The sequence below is a fragment of the Tricharina praecox genome (genome assembly GCF_024521635.1).
Source record: "Tricharina praecox strain CBS 144465 chromosome Unknown BZA05scaffold_1, whole genome shotgun sequence".
Lineage (NCBI taxonomy): Eukaryota > Fungi > Ascomycota > Pezizomycetes > Pezizales > Pyronemataceae > Tricharina > Tricharina praecox.
Genome location: NW_026250403.1, coordinates 1,700,729 through 1,721,642, shown reverse-complemented (window position 1 = coordinate 1,721,642; position 20,914 = coordinate 1,700,729). Strand labels below are relative to the sequence as shown.

Genomic DNA, 20,914 nt, shown 5'->3' with positions numbered 1-20,914 from the left:
GTGGTACATCCGAGAATAAGTGTCTCCATTACCTAGTAGTATTTCATCGTGAAGACTATTTTGTTTATCCACGAACCTGGAGAATCAGAACTTCGTCATGTTATGTCATTGCATGATCCGTAGGTAGTAGGTATCATACTGGTAAAGATCAGAGTAGAGTAGAGTAGACTAGAAAGAGCAGAGAGAGCAGAGAGAGAGAGCAAGCAGAACCATGCGAGTCCATCGGTAGAACAAGCACCAGAACCAACAGCTGAAGGAAACCACCGGCGGTAAGAGTAGTACTTCAGTAGACATTCGTAAGTCAAGCGAAATGAGAAACACTCCAATCCAATCCCGACCCCATTCCACTTCAATTATTCCTCTTTGAAACCCGCCGCCGGTCATATCACACTGAATTAGCTCCCCCACGAATGCACGAATCCAAAAGATAAGAAAGTAAACCCCCAACGAGAACAACAGAAAGTAAAAACAAAAACAGGAAAAAGGTGGTAAAAACAAAACTCCCGCTCCATAAACCCTCCAAGTGGTACAGTCCAAACAGAAAGGAACGAAAACAACGGTCAATAGAAAAAGAGTAGAAAAAAGGGATAAAAAGAAGACAGAACCCCGGATAAAGCCCCAAGCACAAGTCCAACAACACCACAACACCAAGCGCCTCGCTCTGTGGCCGTTATGTAACCTTCCCGCATCGCAAAGTCCTCGTCGTCCTCCAGCAGATCCTGATCCGGCAGTCCAAGGGTAGCGACGTCCAGGGGCAGCGACTTCCAGTGGCCATCCAATCCAATGAGGGGGAGGTTCCAATTCCAGGCTTTCCAAATGGGCGGGAGGCACATGGGTGTGTTTACTGTTTCCTTGACCGGGCCGGTCACAGATGGCAGGTCCGGCCAACCTTTTTTTTCTTTCTTCATTACAATCCAGTCCAATCCAGGCATTTGAGGGCGGATCGCTCATCCAGGGAGATTCCAATGGCTCGACTTAAATCCAAGCGGGCAGGCACGTTCCAGGGTCCAGGTTGTATTGGTCCAATATTCCGGGAGGATGTAGCGGGGCGGGAACACACGGCAGGTGTAGGTATCACACAAGGCAAAAAAAAAAGAAACTGACCTGGCTCCTGCAAGTCCTCGAAAGCCATGTGTCCCGCCCCGGGTGGGGGGAGAAGGGGAGGGGGGTAAGGGGGAGGAGTCCACATGTTCGTGGTCCAAAACAAAAAATCAGATGGCAAGGAAGTGAGTGCATGAATCATGCATCTATGCTGTCGTAAATAGCCTTGGTGGGCTCTGCACTGCGGTGGTGATCCTGATGCAGCATCTCGTGACCGGCCTTATTCGTACCCGCCGACCAAGACCTGCTCTCCTGGAATCGCTTTTCGAGCATCTGGCGCTCTTCGGGCGCAGCCAGTGTCAAAGCCTGTTGTCGCGCCAACGACTCCTCGTACCCAGTCTCACCCGGATGTAGGATCTCAGTGGTGGCGATGGTGGTGGTGACGGTTGTGGTGGTTGTAGTGGTGACGATGCGACCATAGGATGTGACGGTGTTTGTACCGGGCTCCATGGTCGGCTTCTCGTATGCGGAATGGATCTTCTGGTCCGAGACAACATACGAGACGCAGTCCCAGTTAACCGTAGACTGCTGTTGAGGGCCGTTGGAAGCGCAAGTGCTTGTATACGTTACGTTCTTGGGTGCGGTGCGACGGCGGTTCTGGGCGACCGTGTTTGCCGGCGTCGATGGCCGCGAGACGTGCGGGGAAGGAGACTGCGAGGGCCGCGGAGTGGGCAGACTCTTCTGCACGGTTGCAGGCTTCATAACGCGATGTTTCTGTCGTGGAGTCGACGGCCGCGGAGTGGAAGGCCGGGGGATCGGTCGCGACTTGTTTGCCATTGCGGACATTGTGCAAGCGGATTCTCTGTGAGAAGCAGAAAGTTGTGTCTTTCAACGGGGTCTATGTGAGGTTATGGCGACAAAAGGTAGGGGGGGAAGGCATTTACAGTGAGCTTATCGTCGGTGATGGTGTCGACGGTGGGCCGGAGGAGTAGAGTTGAAGAGGGACGAGTGGTCTTCGGTGACAATAATGGTAGGGGATCAATGAGATGCATAGACCAGGAGATATTTTTATTTTATTTCGAGAGAGCGAGCAAATACGGTGGGAGGGTGTTCAAAGAAGAAGCCAAACGAAAGAGAGGGCTCTTAAAGGAGTCTCATCGGCGCACGGCCATGGTTTGGGGGGGGGGGGTGAGTGTGGTAGGCAGGTAAAGCTCGGGTACCAGAATTAGGGCGGGCGACATCACATCATGCAAGCTGCATGGGTGAGGGGTTCGAGGCGTGTCGTGTAACCACAGCCCTAAACTGAGGATGCAGGGCGGAGACTCTGATTGGCCGGGCGACTTCACATCCCGGCTCGCAAAGCTACGTAGGCGGTAGGTACGTGGGTGAGGAAAATAGGTACTCGAGAAACGTTCGCCGAACAGGAAATACGACCGCCTTTCTCAGGGACGGGCTTTGTGTTCTCTAACGAGATTTGGCCCGCCGGTAACTAGAGGTGAGATGGGCGGCGGCTTCGTGGACTGGTACCGTAGTAATTCGTGTGTTCGCACTGCCGGAGCGTCGGTATGCACCAGGTACCTATACCGGTATTTAGATACTTACCCTACCTACCTACTATGGGTATCTAAACGGACCATCGACTCCAAGGAAATCGCAACGCCGGCTCCACCGAGACCTTGGCGATTCCCTAGCTCTCCATTCACTCTCGAAACACCACCACCTTTGGTGACGCCACAAGACGAGCTGGCGCGAATGCTGGCACGCCCAGCGGTCGCATGTGGAACCAAAGCGAGGATCCCGATGGGCTCCGTCTTGCGAGGCGGCCATTGGCCACTTCGACCGTTAACTAGCGCCTCGGCGGCCCCCGAAGCTGGACTGCCAGAAACGGAAGTCCCGAGTGATGTTCCCATGGACAGCATGCGAGTGTTCAAGAGAATTTGAACGTCACGATAGTGAACTTCAGTGGATCGTAGCATCCGAACGGTGGGATGGCAAACCACTGGCGAGCTAGAGTGCCGGCACTGCTGCATAACTACTGGACTTCATCTTCCTCCCCCCATCGACCAACGCCACATGGAAATCTACGGTTCCCCGGTTCTCCGCGAATTCGGCCACCTATACCCGCTCAGGATCACAGCATTCAAGGGCCCTTCTCCCAGTGTGATGGGTAATCGATCGCCTGCCGCAGCTGGGCGAGATAATTGTGATACCCGCTTCCGTGGTCCTGCACGGACCACCCAGTATAACCTCTGCCAGCCATTACTCGCTTCCAAACGGTCAGAACCAACTACCACCACGCATCACCAAACTAACCGGCGGACTGGGTGGTACAGGTCGAGATACCGTACCTGCTGTACCTACTCTACATCTGCCGGTCCGCCAGCTCGGCACCCGATTCCCCTCGGCTGGTTATGTCAACACCCAATCGGAGGAAGCACACCAGTGGTTCCGAGCCCCGATGATCCGGCGCATTCGGCCCGGGTCAGTGTAGGTTTTTCTTTCTGGTTTCGTACTGCAAGCCTTCTTTTCTTCACCCAAGATCTAGAGTACATCCAGGCACATAAAAATCACTTGACCAGCATATCAACTCTCCAGGCTATCCCAGCGCTGCGAAATACGAATGCATGTCTGCCGAGTACGTATCTATTACGGGCCGCATAGGTACTTTGTACCGAGTAGTAGAGTACTCCAAAGCCCCATGCCAAGATGCAACGTCGCCCGAATCGTCAGGGCAGGCCAGATCAGGGCGAGGCGGGGCATGGAAGAACCGGTAATGATGGATCATAGGGATCATCGGCTGCCTAAAGTCGACGGGATACCTACTTCGGGTACTATATACGCATACATAAGGTACATACGCCACGGCCTCCACGGGAGCGCATCCAGTGCCCCGCGGCGCCGCCAGTACGCCTCAGTTTTATAAGTTTTATATCGAGGAATTTTTTGGATATGGGGGTGAAGCTTCAAGCTCATCTAACTACCGAAATGAAAGAGAAAAAAGCTTGAGCTCGAGCTCGAGCTCGTGCTTGTGCTTGAGCTGGAAGCGTCAGCCTCGGCCCATGCCGGTATGAAGTTACCCCACGGTCATGGGGGTTTCGGTAACTACCACCTGGCACCCGGTTACCTACTCTGCTCTACAATACTCTACATACTTTACGAGTACCGGAGTACGGTAGGTACGCCTTCGCATGATCTGTAAATCCCCAGCATTCAAAGCTTGGTATTTTGAGTACCTATCTAGGCACCGGCTTTCTCGTTACTGTCATGATAGTACCGTAGTTTCCGCCGTCCGGTCTCCACAGTCCAAGCCTTGCATGCCGCATGCGGCGGCGGCGGGCAGGAAGCGGCGGTATGTCCGGTATGTACGGCAAACCAAACCCCCACCAATCCATCAAAAGCAAACATAAAAGCAAACACAAACTCAATCGCGAACAATGTGCCCCGGGCCCGCCGGTTTTCCGGCTTCGTGGGATACAGGAAGGAGGCGGTCTGCGGTCCGCGGATCGCCGCACCAAAAAAGGTCTTAGGTATGTAGCGGATATCGAACACCGGACAGCCTTAACTACGGTATTCTACATAGTAATCATATGTACCGGTAATAGGTATGCTGGGTACTTACCTCATGGTTGGCTGGTTGAGCTGGGATGATGGGATGGCGGGATCGAGGGGAAAGACTGAATGCAAGCATGCATGCGCATGCGGAGACTACTGTGGCAAGAGATCTTCGTGGCTGGTCCTTGTCGCCTCCGACCAACTATGATATTACCGGGGACGGGACTGGACGTCCGCCGGTGATGACGATGCATGAATGGATGGTGGGATGGGTGGACGATGGAAGTGCGTCGGTTGAGACCGAGTGAGTGGAGTGCCGATGATTATTTCCGACGGCGTCCCTTGTAGTCCGACGGAGACCAGTGTTCCAGCACCGTCTACATACTCTACATATCGGGAAAGGCCGACTAGAGTACGGGGTCCACGGCTTTCACCGATTCTGGATGGAGCGGCACAAATCAATGGTGTTCTATGTATCCACACCCGTCCAGTTCTATGTAAGATCGCAACCGATTCTTTGGTTCCTCTATGTATGTACGGATGAGGCGAACGGATTGACATCCAAGTTTTGCGCATAAGAACGTCCAGCTCACGCAAATTCACTCGGAGGTGCCCAACCTTCTCGCCGGGCCCTCCAACCCCATAGTCCAGAAGCCCTTCTCCATCTTCGTCGCATGGGCAAAGATATCGACCAACTCCTCGAGGCGATCTGGGCCGGCGGCGCGCGCCTTCCTCTCCAAGAACGCTCTGCCCTCCCGCACGGCGTTGAGATACGACTCGGACTGGCCATAGACCAGGATCCACTTGTAGTACGGATTGTCGTGATGCTTCGTGTTGGCGTCCGCGAGGAGCCATGCGCCGATCTCGTGGTAGCCGAATAGGCACGGCGCCAATGCGACGTGTAGGGCGAGTACGTCGTGCGAGTTGCCGATGTCGAGACTGCGCGGTATGTTCTGCTCAGCACCGCTCGATGCATACCGGGAGGAGGTGTGTACTCACACGTAACGCGTGTAGGCGGTGCACGCGATGTCCTCTTCGGTCGCCTCGATGTCTTCCTTGCTGATGCCGAAGCCCTCGCAGTAGTTGATGTGCAGACGCGACTCTTCGTAAATGTGTTGCACGATCTTGGCCGCCGCGAGGGTGTCTTCCATGCGGTTCGCCTTGGAGCCGGCGAGAGAATGGGCGCGGGCAAATTGGGTCTGCGGATTTAGCAGGAGCTCAAATAACTTCAACGACAACAACGGATTCAACCCCTACCAGAAAGAGATAGTCTTGTCTCAGGTAGTAGGCAAACTGATCTTCAGTCAAGGTTCCAGCACCCAGTCGCTTGATGAACTCATGCCTGGTGTATCCCTCCCAGACCTTTTGGACTTTGGGGTGGCCCTTGAGGTAATCCAGAAAATGACCACTATCAAAGTCAGTACGCCGATTTTTCTCCACTCGTACTGGACAATACTGACGGTGCGAAAGGAACCATGTAGTTGCTGTGCAGGTGGTTCAGCGGCCCCTTTCCGCTGCCAAAGCCTGGAGCAGTTTCGATCGCCCACGAGATATACTGCCCCGCCTCTCTGATAGCATCGGAAATCCCTTGGCCCTTCGCCAGGTTGCTCGCAATAGCCGCAGCCAGCGAACATCCGGTGCCGTGAGTGCTCGTACTATCTACGTACGGCTTCTCGAATATCTCAAACTTGTGTGTCTTCGGATCGAACAGGACGTCGACGACAATCTCTGGCGTCTTCCCCGGTGGCGGAAGCGTTCCATCCTTCATCAGCGGAGAATGGCCGCCCTTAACCAGCACGTATTTCGGCCCCAGCGTTCCGATGAGCGAGGCAAGTGACTTGAGATCCGCGACAGTGACAACCTCCCGAAACTCAGTAATTCCTGCCAGGACCTGCGCCTCTGCCAGGTTCGGAGTCACGATGAATGCCATCGGTAGCAAAACCTCTCTCAGCATTTCCAGAGCGTCGCTCGGAACCAAATGGGCGCCAGATGTTGATATCAGGACCTGCGAAATGGGGTTACACTCAGCAAGGACAAAACCAGCTTCACTCCATGTATTGGCACTCACTGGATCAAGGACCAACTTCTCCACTTTCCACTGCTTCATAGCGTCGGCCACAACCTCGATAGTGGCTGCCGACGTCAACATGCCCGTCTTGACGACGTCGACCGGCATGTCTTCAAACACCGCATCGAGAGATTTCTTGACAAACTCGGCCGGAATGACGAAGATATCTCGAACCCCGAGAGTATTCTGCGCTGTCAAGCCGGTGATCGTGGTCATGCCATAACAACCGTGCGCAGTAATGACCTTGAGGTCGGCTATATATGCACGCATCCAATTTTTAGCTTGGCGGGTTCGGAATATTTCCATGCGGGGTCAAGAACCTTCGATGCCCGCTCCACCAGAGGGATCACTGCCAGCTATCGTGAGCACCGTGGGTGGTTTGGCTGCAGACATTGTGCTTTGGTTGGAGATGGAAGGAACGAGGATTGCAGACAAGACAAGCGATACAAGGTCCGCTTTTGTAGGTAATACTTCAATGTATATCAAAGGGAGAAAGATGAACCACAGCCTGAGGTGTTTGCCCGAGTGCAATTTTTGGTCGCTCTGGTTCCCGAAGTCCCGAGAAGAAGATGCAGGGGAGAAGGAAAGTGACCCGGCAAGTTCCGTCAGTCTCACGTTCTACGTCGAGGACGTCATGCATGGCACCCCACCATCGCGATCTCGACGTTCCCCGCCTGAGGCGGCAAGTTGCCGAGATGACGAACGAGGCGAACACCAGTCAAAAATCGCGAACACTACATCCACCGTCACCGCTCCCCACCACCCTCTCCAACCACAGCCTTAGCCCCTCGTTCCCCGCCCCCACCCCCGTCTCCGCCGATCTTCCGCCCCCCTCCTCCTGGGATCATCCAACCACAACTTTCGCATCATGCCGACAAAACATCTGAGGCCCGACCTAGCCCTCTACTTGGTCACCGATTCTGGCCTGGTCCCGGAAGGAAAGGACTTCGTCGAGCACGTCAAGGATGCCATCCGCGGAGGGGTGACTATAGTGCAGTTGCGCGAGAAGAAGCTCAACACGCGCGCGTTCATCGAGCTGGGCCGGAAGGTTCACACGGTCACGAAGGCAGCTGGGATCCCACTGTTGATCAATGACCGCGTTGATGTTGCGCTGGCCATCGGCTGCGAGGGAGTACACATCGGCTGGAGCGACTGCAGTACGATCCCGTCCATCTTGTTGTAGATGGCACCATTTGCTAAAGTTCTGGTGACAGCGTATGCCGACGCCCGTCGGATGTTGGGCACTGGCAAAATCATCGGTGTTTCCGTGTCCAACGTCGAACAGGCGAACCTGGCTGCTGAGACCGGCTGCGACTACATCGGCGTCGGTCCCATATACGCCACGGGCACGAAGCCTGATCACAACCCCCCGCTCGGCACCACGGGCGCCCGCGCCCTGCTCGAGCACATCTGCACGCTTCCTGGCCCCAGCGGCAATTGGGGCCGCGACGTTCCTGCGGTCGCCATTGGCGGCATCAATTTGAACAACATCTACTACGTGATGCACCAGAGCGTGTCGCCGGCGTCACCAGCGCGAAAACATCTAGCCGGCGTCGCGGTAGTCTCGGCCATCATGGCCGCCAGCGACGCGTGCGAGAGTAGCAAGGTCCTCCGGAAGCTCGTCGACGAGGTTCCGCCGTTCGCCGAGCGCCAGCACGGCCAGTTCATCACGGGCGTCGACTTCAGCGAGAACTTTATCTCTGTCCTTGCCAAGGTCGTCACTGCCCGTCCGATGGTCCATCACATCACCAACAACGTGGTCAAAAACTTCTCCGCCAACGTCACGCTCGCGATCGGCGCTTCCCCCATCATGTCGGAGGAGATATCGGAAGTTGGCGATCTTGCGAACCACGGTGGCGCGCTGGTGCTCAACATGGGCACGGCGGGCAAAGACGCGCAGCCGCTCTTCCTCGCCGCGATGAGGGCGGCCAACGCGCGTGGCAACCCCGTTGTCTTCGACCCGGTTGGCGCGGGCGCCACGCCCGCCCGCCTGCAGTTCTCGCACCTCATTGTGTCCTCGGGCTTCTGCGACGTGATCAAGGGCAACGAATCCGAGATCCGCGCGGTGTACGGCGACAGCTCGGTGCAGCAGCGCGGCGTGGACAGCGCCCACAACGAGGCCGCCGATCCGCTGGATAGAATCCGGATCGCGAAGGCGCTCGCGCTCAGGGAACGCAACATCGTCGTCATGACCGGTGTCGTCGATATCGTCACCGATGGTGTCAGCATCTTTAAGCTCTCCGATGGCAGCCACTACCAGGCGCGAGTAACGGGTACCGGCTGCTCCCTCGGAAGCATCATTGCCGCTTGCATGGTGGTGAACAAGGAGCGGAAACTCACTGCCGTCGTGGCTGCGGTGTGCGCTTACAACGCTGCTGCCAGGGTTGCCGCGGAGAGGAAGGACACCAGGGGACCGGGAAGCTGGCACGTCAACTTCATGGATACGTTGTTCGAGTTGCGGCAGACCGCAAATCCTCTGTTGGAACGGACGCCGGAGGGGAAGCGCTGGTGGGAACTGCTGTACGAGAGGGCTGACAGGATCCTCGTCTAGCCGGTTGCTCTTTTCTACTTTACTTGGTCTCTTCTGGTTCTGGCTAGGTCGGTCTCTTACTTCATACCATAGCGTAGCATACCGTCTCTAGGCGTTGAATTACATCTCCAAGTTCAAGATCCCGAACAATCATCATAAAAAGATTATTGACTACCCACCTAGCTGATGTTGGAGGGCAATGAACAACTGACTTTACCCAGGCTCGATCCGGGGACCTTATGTGTGTTAGACACATGTGATAACCGACTACATACCATGAAGCCGCTTCATGCTTGTATTAGTGACCTCTTGTCCGCGAGCCATCGGTACAATTCACGGTCACTCATGCGGACTCGGCACCGCGGACTCGGCACCGAGGGTTCAATGTATGGCCGCTAAAATACTTTACATTTATGGACCACAAGACTACCATCAATCATCAAAGAAGACAAATTATTGTACACAAATACGGCCGTACACAAAGCCGTCAAACAAGAAAGCCAGCCCTCTCAACGCACTGCCAGCAAGGAAAGGTACGAAAATTCACGAAATCGACATCCAGCTGCCCATTATCACCACAATTTAGGTATCCCATTTACGCTCGAGATCCGTGCGGGCTGCCAGCAAGAATATGTTTAATGAGTACCACCACCGTTCCTTCCGGACGTCAGGCGGGAAAAGAAAAATTCACCGACTGCCAAACCGGCAATAACGGCGAAAAACCAGGGCTATCCCCGCCACCAACCACCGTCAGCATATATCACTCGTCAATCTGGGGTCTAGGGGAATTTACCACGACCAAGCTCATGACGATCAACATGATGACGTAACCAATCATGCTGGTGAGGGCGGTGAGCAGCATCCTTCCAGTCTCCCTCATCCAGTCGAAGTCCTGAGCGACGCCGCGCTGGCGCAGACTCTTTTCACCACCAACGTCATCGCCGAAAGTGGGAGCGGGCGAGGCAGGCTTGGGGGACCAGTAGACGGCTTCGAGATAGGCGCGGAGGAACACCAGGGCGCGGTACGTGAACGCCAGGACGAAGATCGTGATGCCGAAGCCGACCGCCTGCGAGGGAGTCGTGGGAACCAAGCGCGAAAACAGCAGGGGAGTCGTATATTTGGTCGTGAACGTCATCGCCATGCCGTGGCCGTGGGCCATGCCGCTGCCATGGACGTCACCGTTTGCGCTGTGGGGACCGTGGCCGCTGTGAGCGCTGTGGTCATGGTGACCGGTGTGAGGGACGACAGAGGCCGAGGCGGGGATGCCTCCAGCACTGGTAGCCGCGAGAATCGGGACGAAGGCCGACGTGGCGAAGGTCATGGGAATGTCGCCGTCGCCGTGGAAATCGTGGTGAGCGAGCATAGCTTGTGTTGGGGTGTTGTTTATGTTGGAATAGTTGTTGATTGAAGGTGGTTATTAGTCAAGAAGTTTGTTGTGAGGGAAGGTGTGGGGGGTGATGAGCAGGTGGTTGAGGGAGGGAAGGTGTGGGGGGTGATGAGCAGGTGGTTGAGGGAGGGAAGGTGTGAGGGAAGGTGTGAGGGAAGGTGTGGAGGGTGATGAGCAGGTGGTTGAGGGAGGTTATTGTGAGGGAAGGTGGGGAGGATGGATGAGCAGGTGGTAGAAGAAGAAGGGGAACCGCTCGTTGTTTTCAAAGGCGAGTTGTGCTGTTTTCTCCGTCCCGTGGCATTAAAAGCCGGCTTTGGAATCTCACGGTAGTACTTTGTGATGCCACGCGAGTGACCGCTTATGCAGACTAAAGTATGTAGTTTCTATTTTCTCTTTCAATCCCGTTCTCGGGACCCCGTCGAAGGTTTTGTATCCCCTCCCAAGTCAAGTTCGTCATGTAGAACTTCCATCTCGTCGCGAGAATTGAGATGTATATGTAAGGAGAAGGTCGGAAGGGTGCGCCTTGCCGTTAGAGGTCGTTGCTCCCGTTTCACACACAGCCCTGGTACATTCTAACGCGCGTTTCGGATCTTCACCAACCTACCCCCCACCGGCGGGAGGGCGGCAGATCTCCCTCTCGCCTCTGATAGATACTCTACATATTTACCGAATGCACCTAAAGTAGCGACAATTGTAGATACGATTGATCCTGTTGACTAAATGATTTCTGTCAAAAGAGGATTCGGTAGTTCTGCATGTAGGAACGTGAAGCTCGCGAAAGTCCACATCTTGATTTGCATTCTAGAAGCATGCTACAGAGCGAGTGTTTTATCGCGGGGGTTGTGGTTGGTTCATGATTTCTCACTGCATGTCTTCAACCCTGAAGTACGAGTAATATTTGTGAGCTTATGTCTTCACGGTGGAAAGCTAGCAGAAAGCCTTGTGGACAAAGGTGGGGAAGGAGACGAACAGAAGGAAAGAGAGGTGATCGATAGCGGAGCTGTTCGCCGACGAGCGATGCAGTGATGCAGCGAGGCAATCCTAGAGTTTCTAGGAACGACGGATGTTGGGACGAAAGCTCCACCAGACCTGGAGGAGGAGGATGAGGAGGAGGCAAGCATCGCATCGGGGGAGAGCAAGAGTGCCCAGTAGGGTACTGTGTCTGCGGCCGGTGCGAGGAAGTAGGAGATGAGGATATGCGGTAATATTTTCTTGGAGCGGAAAGGCGGAAGACGGGAGAAAGGCGAGGGGGCAGCAGGGGGAGCGAGCATGTAGGCCCATACCGGTCTTAACTGTCAATCTACTTTTTGCTTGTGTCAGCCCGAGGCGGATGGGCAGGGGAAGTGGGGCGTCGCATCGGACTGGTCGGTACCGGGACTTTCACCTCGACTGGCCAGGGCAGGCAGGAGAAGGAGTGCGTTGGTTCGCCATAGTCTAGATGGGCTGCATCCGAAATAAAAAGGAAGATCTCTCTCTCTCTCTGAGCTTATGTCTTCGATTTGATTCGCAAAACACAGCGGATGACCATCCAGACATACCGAACAGGAGCAGAAGCAAGTATGAAAATAAACAGGATTCTCGAGGCGTGCAAACATTACCGACATCACATGACCAATGTGCAAAAGCTTCGACGAGTGAAGATGTGGCTTCACGATGTGACTTATCGAGCGAGAACCGCAACAGATCTCGGACGCGGCTAAATCACACTGAGCCTACTGCCCATGCATCTCCCGCCGCTTCCTATGTACTCTTTTCAACCCTTCCTCATCACCTACGACGCATCCTCACCTATATCAAACTGCCGCGTCACCTCCCACGCCAGCAGCTCCCGCTCGTGATAGTCGTACTGTCCGACACATTCGCACGGAAGTCCGATATCATTTGATTCCCGGACATGCCGTGCCCACTTCACGCAGCACTTGGCGTGGATGTAGTGTCGACACTTTAGGACGATGCCTTCTGTGGGAGGCGTACCCTTGCGCCGGAGAAGCTTGCAGCGGCGCGATAGTGTACAGGCGCAGGTGTGGCGTGTGGTGGGGAGTAACATTGTGGGTGGTGGGTTGTGGGGAGGGATGGGGGAAGAAGGCGCTGTTTTAATGATGTGGGCGTGGCTCGAGCTGAAGGTTATGGTTCAAGACGAATAATAGGTACTTATATCAAGGTGGGAGTGAAGATTGTTCATGAAGCACAGTCCCGTCTTCTACACGGCCAGACTCTCTACCGTCAAGAGCCAACTTAGTGCAGCATTGCCGCCACCAGAACAACCAACATCTGCTGCTGTGACTGGGACAGCAATTCCCGACTTTCCAAAACTTCAAAAGACATATCCTCCGATGGGCTGTGGAAGAAGGGCTGAAAACCCGCTATCAGAAGTCACATAGACACGCCAATTTCGTGGTCTTTATCGAGAAGGCGTACTGCTTCCACGTGCGGGCACACTGGAAGGACGCGATTGAGATCTCGTGTGGAGGTCACGCGCATACAGGCGCTTAATTAATGTGGTCTACATATCCTATATACCTAAACAAAACCCGCAACCAAAACAACCACACAGAGCCTATCCGTCACCTCTCACTTTTCATTCTGCTTCTCACTATCTTCATTCCTCTCTCGATCTCCGCCCACTCATCGTAACTCTTCTCAAACCGCATCCTCATCTCCCTCGCCAGCAGCTGCCGCTCAAAATAATCGTAGTCCCCCACACATCCACACGGAAGTCCGATCTCCTTTGATACCTTGATTGCGCCTGCCCATTTCAAGCAGCACTCGCGGTGGATAAAGTGTTGACACCGTAGGATGATCCCTTCTTTGGGAGGCATACCCTTGCGCCGGAGAAGCGAGCAGCGCAGCGATATACATGACAGGCGCAGATAAGTTGGCTGGTGTGGAGTGCCATTATGGGTGGTGATGGGTTTGGGGAGGGGTGGGGGAAGCAGGCGCTGTTTTGATGATGTGGGCGTGGCTCGAGTTGAGTATGGTGGTTCAAGACGAAATGATACCTATATCAAGGTTGGAATCAAGGTTATCTATGAAGCACAGTCACGTCTTCTACACGGCCAAACTCTCTTCTAATCTCCCACGAAAAAAAAGTTAATATTCTTCTATCCCATTTATCCCAGGATATCAAGATACAATTTAGACGAGCTCCTCCTTGCACTCGATGTGGAGCTTCTTCAGTTCCTCGATCAGAGGGTCGTTGATCTTCGCGTTCATGGGAGCGATGACACCCTTGTCGCTGATGGTTCCGTTAAGCACCAGTTTGGTGGCCACTGCGCAAGGAACACCGACAAGCTTCGCCATCGACGTGTATCCTCCAGGGACACCGTAGTCGACCAGGGTAGAAGTGCGGGTTTCCTGGATACCGTCAGCATTTGTCTGAAGACGTGGGGTCAGGTTGAACATACCCTGGTTCCATCCGCAAGCTCGATCTCAAATCTGTGTTGCAGCATAACCATATCACGCTCGCCCTCCTCGTACTGCATCTTCTCCTCAAGAGTGGCACAGAGGGTGTCCAGAGGGTTGCCACGGGGGGTGTTGAGCGTCTCGCTGAAGAGGCCGAGCCACTTCATACCAGCGATGATCTTATCCTTCTCCTCGGTGCTGGAGAAAGTGGTTTTGGAAGAGATGGCCCAGACCAGGTCCTCCTCCTTCTCGGAGCTCGAGCCAAGGAGCTTGGCCAGTGCCGTCTTCCAGGGAAGAGCGGTTTTAAAGTCATCCGAAGCGTCATCGGAAAGGAAGCCAATGTCGACAAGAGCATGCACGAACTCGGGGAAGCCTTGGTAACGCAGAGTTCCACGGACGATAGTCTGGGCCTCGGGAATGCCGTAGCGCTCCTTGTAGATGGTCGAGTCACGGTTGGGGTAGGCGACGAACGCGAAGCCGGGGTAGATGTAGTAGGGCTTAGCGGCAGCCATGAGCTCGGGGCCGGAAATCTCCTCGATCTAACGACTTTGTAAGCAATCCTGTCTAATCAAGGGGTCTCCCGGCACAAACCTTTCCGTCCTTCCAGTACTTGGCGGAGTTCCTCAGAGCGAGCAAGACACCACGGGAAGACCACGAGAACTTGTATCCGAGAGGGTTTCCGGAGTTCTCAGGGGCGGGGAGACCACCGCAGTACGACAGGAAAGACAACAACTTTCCGCCCTTGGCGTGAACCTCGTCGATCATCTTGACAGCGTACAAGTGGTCAATACCGGGGTCAAGACCGATCTCGTTGAGAACAGTGATTCCAGCAGCCTTGGCCTCGGCGTCTAGCTCCTCCATTGCCGGCGACACGTATGAAGTGGTGACAACGTGCTTCTTGGAGCGGATGGCCGACTTGATAACAGTGGCGTGGTGGGTGTAGGGGATCAAACTGCAAAATTGTCAATGTATGTCCTCCTCCAGCTGAGACCGCAGTCGAATCGCACCTAATGACAAGGTCGTGCTTCGCGACCTCGGCGTCAAGGGCCGCCGCATCAGAGACATCAAGAGAGATGGGGGTGGCGAGTGAGACACCCGCAGAGAGTTTCTTTGCGCTCTCCAAAGTACGGCAGGCTGCACAAAATCCAGTCAGCAAGGTCAATTCTTCTCCACCGAGCACACTCAGCTTGTAGCATACCAACGGTAATCTGGATTCCCTCCTTCGCAAGGTAATCCAAACAAGGCTTCGCAACGAAACCGCTTCCGAGAAGGAGGACCTTCTGCGACGCAGTGCGCAGGAGGGTCTGAACAGTTGAAACGGCAGATTGGATTGAGGCAGACATGTTGATTGTATGATTGAGACGAGCTGAGGAACAGGCAAGAAAAAATGATGGAGGGGTAAATAACGTGGGGTCCGTATTGCCAAGCCCTGCAGATCCGATTGGGTCAAGTCGAACCCTGGACCGTGTTCCGTCGCAACGCGGTGCCTTGGTCATATTTGATAGCTGATCGCTTAGTTATAGATATCACGAAGTGATCGCGGCAGACTCGAGCAGCAGACGAGCTCGAGATGAGAGGATCATATGGCTAACAGGGGAGGTTTCTACTCGAGTAGTAGACCGCGTCCCATCGACTTCGGACCCAGCCATACTTTACTGATACGTCATTCTTGATCGGGTTTCGCCACCTCTTTTAGCAAATATAACATGGCTACATGAAGATACTTTCCTTCGTCTTATATACGTCAATTACCTGGTGGCGTAGTGAACCCTTGCGTTGGCCATGGAGACAGCCATGGTGACGGCTTAAGAAGTGCAGACCGCCTACGACATGCCGAGCGACGTGCATCTGAACGGCCACATCTTCTCCACCACGAACGCGCCCTCTACGAACATGTCCAAACGTCAAATAACCTCCTTCTTTGCTCCCGTAGCAAGCAAAAAGCAGCGTTTCGATTTAACCTCCAAACTACCACCCTCAACGCACCCAAACTACCCGCATCCCATCACCTGTCTGCCGCCAGCACTTGTTTTCAGCTCGCGGCAAGGAGCGGATGTCAACGATGGCGGTTCATCCAGCAACACTGCGGCAACAGACGAGATTGCTCCTCTTGTTTTCAACGGCAAGCCAGACCTCGACATGCTGCATTATCAGCCTTTCCTTCACAGAAGTCTAGCGCAAGAGCTATATACCTTCCTTCGCCGCGAGCTACCATTTTATCGAGTTACGTATTCGATCAAACGGGACGGAACGGATACGGTAGTGAATACGCCACGGTAGTGAGTGGCTTGTCTCCTTTCCGGCACGCACTTCTTTGTAGCTGAAGTCCACATCACAGTACATCGCTATTTGGCGTCGACGCAATGTGTATATTCCACCCAGAGACTGGAACTCTGCTCGACGCGGAAAAGAAGCTCCCTATCAAATACGCCTACCCTGGCTGTAATCCGCGACCGATACCCCAGTGTTTACTTCCTTTACTTGAGGTAGGAGGAAAACGGATTCTCCCGAAAAACTTGAGTCGGACGGGGTTGAGACGTCATGATAGTACACAGAAGCCCGCACCAACAGCAGTTACAATTTCCTCCTCATCAACTACTACTCGAACGGTGCCGACTCTATAGCGTATGCCCCGATTTTCACCGATTTAATTTCTCCAAGCTCGCCAACTTACCAACTGGCAGATTTCACTCCGACGACGAGTCTTTCCTCGGCGAGAACCCTACCATCGCATCGTTAACTCTCGGTTCAACCCGTGATTTCGTCATGAAGCATAAGACCGAACCTTCCCAAAAGCTGTCGCTTCCGCTGGCATCGGGCGATTTGGTGCTGATGAAAGGTACCACACAGCCAAGGTGGCTGCATTCCGTGCCGAAGAGGAAGCATTCCGGGCCCAGGATCAATATTACATTCAGGTTTGTCAAGACGAGGAAGGGAACGGAGAATTATTACAGGTGAGATCCTCAGGGCTTAGAGTTAGGCGCGCTGCTGATTAAGGTCAGGTATAATGTTGGGACTGGGCCGGTGTATCGGTGGGATGAAGCTACCGGGGAGATGAAGGTGTGGGAACGCGGGAAAGAGGAGGCTGTATCTGAAGTCGACGCTTCCGTAAAGAAAGAGACCTGATAAATGGGGCTTTATTTGCGGGCTAGAACCAAAGTGAGTAGCGGTGTGCACTCATTCGAAGAGGTCTCTGCATTCCAGACATCGGAGGAATGATTAAGTGTGATTCTTGAAGTTATATTTTATAGAAAAGCCGCAAATTTTCGTATGCCTCCCCATAATTATCAACCACTTTCTGCGCGGATGTTCTCCAGGTTTAGAACCGTCAACTTTCAAGGGCCATCACTGAATCGGAGCGAATCGGATCTTGCGAGTGACATGAAGTGACTCGCATTGCCAAGACGCGTCATCGCTTTTAGTTAGTCATCACCGTGACAGCCTTGCCTCTTTCTCGTCGCTTCTTTGCCTCCCTGCATCATCCGTACTCGCACTTCACCTCTGTGTGGCGGCTCCCATCCCCCGCCTTTTCGACACAACTACCACCGGCCGAGGACTCGACGGCGCTCTTTTGACTGGTTTTCTTTCTTACACCGTGGCAGCGTTGAGTGCCAGCTGCACGGATAATGGCTTCATTACTGTTCGCTTCCAGGCCTTTAGTTCCGGTATATGCGCCCGCCAGCTCTCTGATATCCAAGAGGTGGCAAACAGGTGTTTCAATGCTAACAATCATCTGCTCACGTAGACATTACCTTCAAAACTCCTACCGGCATTCGCTAATCTACTCTCCAATCCATGTGTCTTCCTCCGACCCTCGCAGCACCAGAAGGTGCAGCAACCCTTCTCCCAACGTAGTTTCTCGATTGCTGCCTCCAGCGGATCGGTGAAGGTATGCAAAAACCTATGGAGATACGCCTTGCGGCTACGGTGACTAGGAACTGACGGAACATAGCCAGGACAACTTACCCCGAGTCATGCTTCGTTAATCCGTCCTCCCCGTGATCTCAGCAACGGCAGCCCCGCCTTCGCTGAATGTGTGTCATCGTCGATCCTCCGAAAGACAGCTACTAGCTTCGTATCCCGGAATTTCTCGTCGTTGGCTCCGGGCCCGTTCAATCGTATCAATGCCGCCCCTCGGCACCCTCAGCAGTCTCGGATTCGTGCTATGACGTCTTTCGGCGGAGCTCCTTCGCAGGCTACTCTTTACCGTGCCGAGCAGGTTGCCAACAGCAGTCCACAGAACGCTTATGCCCAGGAACGCTTCTACGATCTCTTGCTTCGAGCCGGTCTTCCTCAGGTCGTTGCTGACCGCTACCAAAGCGGAATATACGCTACAAACAAAGGTTGTGATGACAAATACGGACGAGCACTAGAAAAACTTTCAATAGCCGAAGATGCTGGACTTACGATGGACGGAACCGCTGCATACGCTGCCGGACGATCTGGTGTCGGAGCTGCCGAGCGAGCGCAAGCTATCGGTCAGGCAGTTGCCGCTCGCACTCGTGGCGGAAACGTTTCGATCAACCATGGCAAGACTACCGGCGGCTCGGGTGGTAGGGAGGATCCAATCTACGTTGTGGTTGACGAGTCCATTGGCGGGTCAATCTTCAAGTGGATCAAGTTCCTCTTCTACTTTTCGCTCGTGGGCTACATCGCTCTGGTCTTCCTATCCCTTGCTGTCGAATTCACTGGTGTCCTGAAGAGTACCCGCGGTCCCGCGAACAACGAGGCGACGGCTTCCCAGCAGACTGCTCGATTCAGTGACGTACACGGTTGCGATGAAGCAAAGGAAGAGCTTCAAGAACTCGTTGATTTCCTGAAGGATCCAAAGCAATTCTCGACTCTTGGTGGCAAACTACCCAAAGGTGTTCTCCTTGTTGGGCCTCCCGGTACCGGAAAGACGCTTCTCGCCCGTGCCGTGGCCGGAGAGGCTGGTGTTCCCTTCTTTTTCATGTCTGGCAGTGAGTTCGACGAGGTCTATGTTGGCGTTGGTGCTAAGCGTGTCCGTGAGCTCTTTGCTCAAGCCCGCGCAAAGGCACCTGCTATCGTGTTCATCGACGAATTGGATGCTATAGGAGGAAAGAGGAACGAAAGGGATGCTGCCTATGTCAAACAGACCCTCAATCAGCTTTTGGTCGACCTCGATGGATTTTCGCAGAACAGTGGTGTCATCTTCCTCGCCGCAACCAACTTCCCTCAGATGTTGGACAAGGCGTTGACTCGACCGGGACGATTTGACCGGAGCGTCACTGTTCCGTTGCCCGACGTCCGTGGTCGTATTGCAATCATCAAGCACCACATGAAGAAGATTCAGGCTTCCGATACCGTCGATCCCTCTCTTCTGGCACGCGGAACACCCGGCTTTTCTGGCGCTGCCCTTGAGAATATGGTCAATCAAGCCGCCGTTCGTGCTAGCAGATTGAAGGCTAAAGGTGTCAACATGGAGCATTTCGACTGGGCCAAGGACAAGATCATGATGGGAGCTGAGAGGCGCTCTGCCGTGATCCCGCCCAAGGAGAGAAAGATGACTGCGTATCACGAGGGTGGACACACTCTGGTCGGTCTCTTCACCGAAGGTCATACTCCCGTCTACAAGGTTACAATCCTGCCGAGAGGACAGGCTTTGGGCATCACGCACTATCTCCCCGAAGGTGACCAGTTGAGCATCACTAAAAAGCAGTGCATGGCTCAAATCGATGCTGCGCTCGGTGGCAAGATCGCCGAGGAGATCGTTTACGGACCCGACAACGTCACTGGAGGCTGCGCGTCGGACCTCAGTGCCGCAACTCGGATCGCACGGATGATGGTGACACGCCTCGGCATGTCGGAAGTCCTTGGAGACGTCGACCTCTCGGATGACCGTGAATTGTCGTCAGAAACCAAGTCCTTGATCGAGAATGAGGTGAAGAGGCTCATCAACGATGCCCGAGGACGCGCTACGAAGCTCATCATGTCAAAGCGCAAGGAATTGGACATGATTGCCGAAGCTCTGATCGAATACGAGACGCTGAGTGCCGATGAAATCCAGAAAGTGCTCAGAGGCGAGAGGCTTCCTGGCAAGGAGCTGATCAAGAAGGTGCCGATAAAGATACCCGACGGTGTCTACTCGGGACCTACGCTCGAAGGTGGCCCCGGCAACACTGGCGAGGTGCAGCCAACGATTGTCCCTCCTACTACTGCTACTAGCGGAGAGAAGAGTGTGTAAGAATGGAGATGAGTTTGCATCCAGTATCTAGAAGTCTTTGTGCAATGTGTGTTTTTTTATTGGCCGTTACCCTTTTCTTTTTGTGTTTTCTTTACGGTTTGTTTTTCTCCACGCCATGACGCTGTGCCTGGACTCCCTCTCCCTATTTCTATCTCCATTGTTTTCCTTTTGTATCTGCATCACCGCAGCTGGGTTCGGTTGGGCCGAGATGGGTTGAGGATGGGTTGGGGGCGTGAGATTTGCATGATTGCTGTTTGACACGATTGATGCCAGCTTGAATCCCGTTGCCCGTGTACGTCTATACGCATATGTATTGCTTTCGTTGTACATACTAGGTACGGTACGCACCGTGATAGAATCGAAGGAGGAGCTCCCGAATCTGGTATTAATCCAATCGCCAGCCCAAGATGAATCCCCATCAACTCGCACACCCGGCCCTCATATCCTCTCGCCCCACCCCTCCCATATGATCCACCCCGAGAAACTTACATTCATTAAGAAACATGCACCCGCTCTCACTCTCGCCTCCCCTCTCCCCCACCCCTACGGCTCCCGCCCGTCCTCCACGCAGATAGACGACCTACTTCCGCCCGAACCACGCCCGCCACCATGCCACCTACGAGACGTGGTACATAGTGTCCACCTGCCGGCCGCAGCGGTATACTATTCCCATCAATCCCCCGCCCAAACGGCCGAGGGGATCAGGCCCGTTGAGGAAAAGACTGAGGT

General features: G+C 54.2%; 8 protein-coding genes across 8 annotated transcripts; 3 read left to right on the top strand and 5 right to left on the bottom strand.

The window, feature by feature from the left end:
• Positions 1 to 102: 102 nt before the first annotated feature.
• BZA05DRAFT_15624 (uncharacterized protein) lies at positions 103 to 1,095 on the bottom strand. The gene has a single exon (XM_051479041.1). It carries the CDS (start codon positions 949 to 951, stop codon positions 169 to 171), a length of 783 nt encoding a protein of 260 aa, XP_051344439.1. The 5' UTR covers positions 952 to 1,095; the 3' UTR covers positions 103 to 168.
• Positions 1,096 to 2,225, bottom strand: BZA05DRAFT_15637 (uncharacterized protein). The gene is made up of 2 exons (XM_051479044.1): positions 1,986 to 2,225; positions 1,096 to 1,926 (listed from the first exon to the last, which is right to left on the bottom strand). The coding sequence occupies exons 1-2, from the start codon at positions 2,091 to 2,093 to the stop codon at positions 1,240 to 1,242; spliced, it is 795 nt and encodes a 264-aa protein (XP_051344438.1). The 5' UTR covers positions 2,094 to 2,225; the 3' UTR covers positions 1,096 to 1,239.
• A 2,939-nt stretch (positions 2,226 to 5,164) lies between these two features.
• BZA05DRAFT_15552 (thiamine biosynthesis protein Thi-4) lies at positions 5,165 to 7,240 on the bottom strand. The gene is made up of 6 exons (XM_051479034.1): positions 6,982 to 7,240; positions 6,662 to 6,915; positions 6,054 to 6,598; positions 5,851 to 6,001; positions 5,593 to 5,792; positions 5,165 to 5,532 (listed from the first exon to the last, which is right to left on the bottom strand). The coding sequence occupies exons 1-6, from the start codon at positions 7,052 to 7,054 to the stop codon at positions 5,193 to 5,195; spliced, it is 1,563 nt and encodes a 520-aa protein (XP_051344437.1). The 5' UTR covers positions 7,055 to 7,240; the 3' UTR covers positions 5,165 to 5,192.
• Positions 7,241 to 7,529: 289 nt separating this feature from the next.
• On the top strand, positions 7,530 to 9,212 carry BZA05DRAFT_330350 (Hydroxyethylthiazole kinase family-domain-containing protein; the record flags this gene model as incomplete). The annotated part of the gene is made up of 2 exons (XM_051480532.1): positions 7,530 to 7,818; positions 7,876 to 9,212. The coding sequence occupies 2 exons, from the start codon at positions 7,530 to 7,532 to the stop codon at positions 9,210 to 9,212; spliced, it is 1,626 nt and encodes a 541-aa protein (XP_051344436.1).
• Positions 9,213 to 9,864: 652 nt separating this feature from the next.
• Positions 9,865 to 10,946, bottom strand: BZA05DRAFT_15549 (Ctr copper transporter family-domain-containing protein). The gene has a single exon (XM_051479033.1). The coding sequence runs from the start codon at positions 10,552 to 10,554 to the stop codon at positions 9,952 to 9,954; it is 603 nt and encodes a 200-aa protein (XP_051344435.1). The 5' UTR covers positions 10,555 to 10,946; the 3' UTR covers positions 9,865 to 9,951.
• A 2,695-nt stretch (positions 10,947 to 13,641) lies between these two features.
• On the bottom strand, positions 13,642 to 15,428 carry BZA05DRAFT_470081 (Apo Saccharopine reductase). The gene is made up of 5 exons (XM_051487879.1): positions 15,179 to 15,428; positions 14,988 to 15,114; positions 14,572 to 14,932; positions 13,983 to 14,519; positions 13,642 to 13,932 (listed from the first exon to the last, which is right to left on the bottom strand). Exons 1-5 carry the CDS (start codon positions 15,321 to 15,323, stop codon positions 13,714 to 13,716), a joined length of 1,389 nt encoding a protein of 462 aa, XP_051344434.1. The 5' UTR covers positions 15,324 to 15,428; the 3' UTR covers positions 13,642 to 13,713.
• Positions 15,429 to 15,476: 48 nt separating this feature from the next.
• Positions 15,477 to 17,272, top strand: BZA05DRAFT_382590 (uncharacterized protein). The gene is made up of 5 exons (XM_051482130.1): positions 15,477 to 16,259; positions 16,319 to 16,466; positions 16,529 to 16,605; positions 16,665 to 16,934; positions 16,983 to 17,272. Exons 1-5 carry the CDS (start codon positions 15,811 to 15,813, stop codon positions 17,104 to 17,106), a joined length of 1,068 nt encoding a protein of 355 aa, XP_051344433.1. The 5' UTR covers positions 15,477 to 15,810; the 3' UTR covers positions 17,107 to 17,272.
• A 183-nt stretch (positions 17,273 to 17,455) lies between these two features.
• BZA05DRAFT_366367 (peptidase family M41-domain-containing protein) lies at positions 17,456 to 20,586 on the top strand. Its single transcript, XM_051481529.1, has 3 exons — positions 17,456 to 17,645; positions 17,726 to 17,869; positions 17,933 to 20,586. The coding sequence occupies exons 1-3, from the start codon at positions 17,607 to 17,609 to the stop codon at positions 20,183 to 20,185; spliced, it is 2,436 nt and encodes an 811-aa protein (XP_051344432.1). The 5' UTR covers positions 17,456 to 17,606; the 3' UTR covers positions 20,186 to 20,586.
• The last annotated feature ends 328 nt before the right edge of the window (positions 20,587 to 20,914 follow it).

Bases quoted from the DNA above. Each gene is read 5' to 3' on its own strand.
- BZA05DRAFT_15624 (XM_051479041.1), bottom strand. From the start codon at position 951: ATGAGCGATCCGCCCTCAAATGCCTGGATTGGACTGGATTGTAATGAA.
- BZA05DRAFT_15637 (XM_051479044.1), bottom strand. From the start codon at position 2,093: ATGCATCTCATTGATCCCCTACCATTATTGTCACCGAAGACCACTCGT. The intron at 1,927-1,985 runs GTAAATGCCTTC...CCCCGTTGAAAG, and splicing joins TCACCGACGATAAGCTCACT to ACACAACTTTCTGCTTCTCA.
- BZA05DRAFT_15552 (XM_051479034.1), bottom strand. From the start codon at position 7,054: ATGTCTGCAGCCAAACCACCCACGGTGCTCACGATAGCTGGCAGTGAT. The intron at 6,599-6,661 runs GTGAGTGCCAAT...CCCATTTCGCAG, and splicing joins AGAAGTTGGTCCTTGATCCA to GTCCTGATATCAACATCTGG. The intron at 6,002-6,053 runs GTCAGTATTGTC...TGACTTTGATAG, and splicing joins TACATGGTTCCTTTCGCACC to TGGTCATTTTCTGGATTACC.
- BZA05DRAFT_15549 (XM_051479033.1), bottom strand. From the start codon at position 10,554: ATGCTCGCTCACCACGATTTCCACGGCGACGGCGACATTCCCATGACC.
- BZA05DRAFT_470081 (XM_051487879.1), bottom strand. From the start codon at position 15,323: ATGTCTGCCTCAATCCAATCTGCCGTTTCAACTGTTCAGACCCTCCTG. The intron at 15,115-15,178 runs GTATGCTACAAG...GATTTTGTGCAG, and splicing joins GGGAATCCAGATTACCGTTG to CCTGCCGTACTTTGGAGAGC. The intron at 14,933-14,987 runs GTGCGATTCGAC...ACAATTTTGCAG, and splicing joins AAGCACGACCTTGTCATTAG to TTTGATCCCCTACACCCACC.
- BZA05DRAFT_382590 (XM_051482130.1), top strand. From the start codon at position 15,811: ATGCCGAGCGACGTGCATCTGAACGGCCACATCTTCTCCACCACGAAC. The intron at 16,467-16,528 runs GTAGGAGGAAAA...ACGTCATGATAG, and splicing joins GTTTACTTCCTTTACTTGAG to TACACAGAAGCCCGCACCAA. The intron at 16,935-16,982 runs GTGAGATCCTCA...GATTAAGGTCAG, and splicing joins GGAACGGAGAATTATTACAG to GTATAATGTTGGGACTGGGC.
- BZA05DRAFT_366367 (XM_051481529.1), top strand. From the start codon at position 17,607: ATGGCTTCATTACTGTTCGCTTCCAGGCCTTTAGTTCCG. The intron at 17,646-17,725 runs GTATATGCGCCC...CTGCTCACGTAG, and splicing joins CTTCCAGGCCTTTAGTTCCG to ACATTACCTTCAAAACTCCT. The intron at 17,870-17,932 runs GTATGCAAAAAC...GACGGAACATAG, and splicing joins CCTCCAGCGGATCGGTGAAG to CCAGGACAACTTACCCCGAG.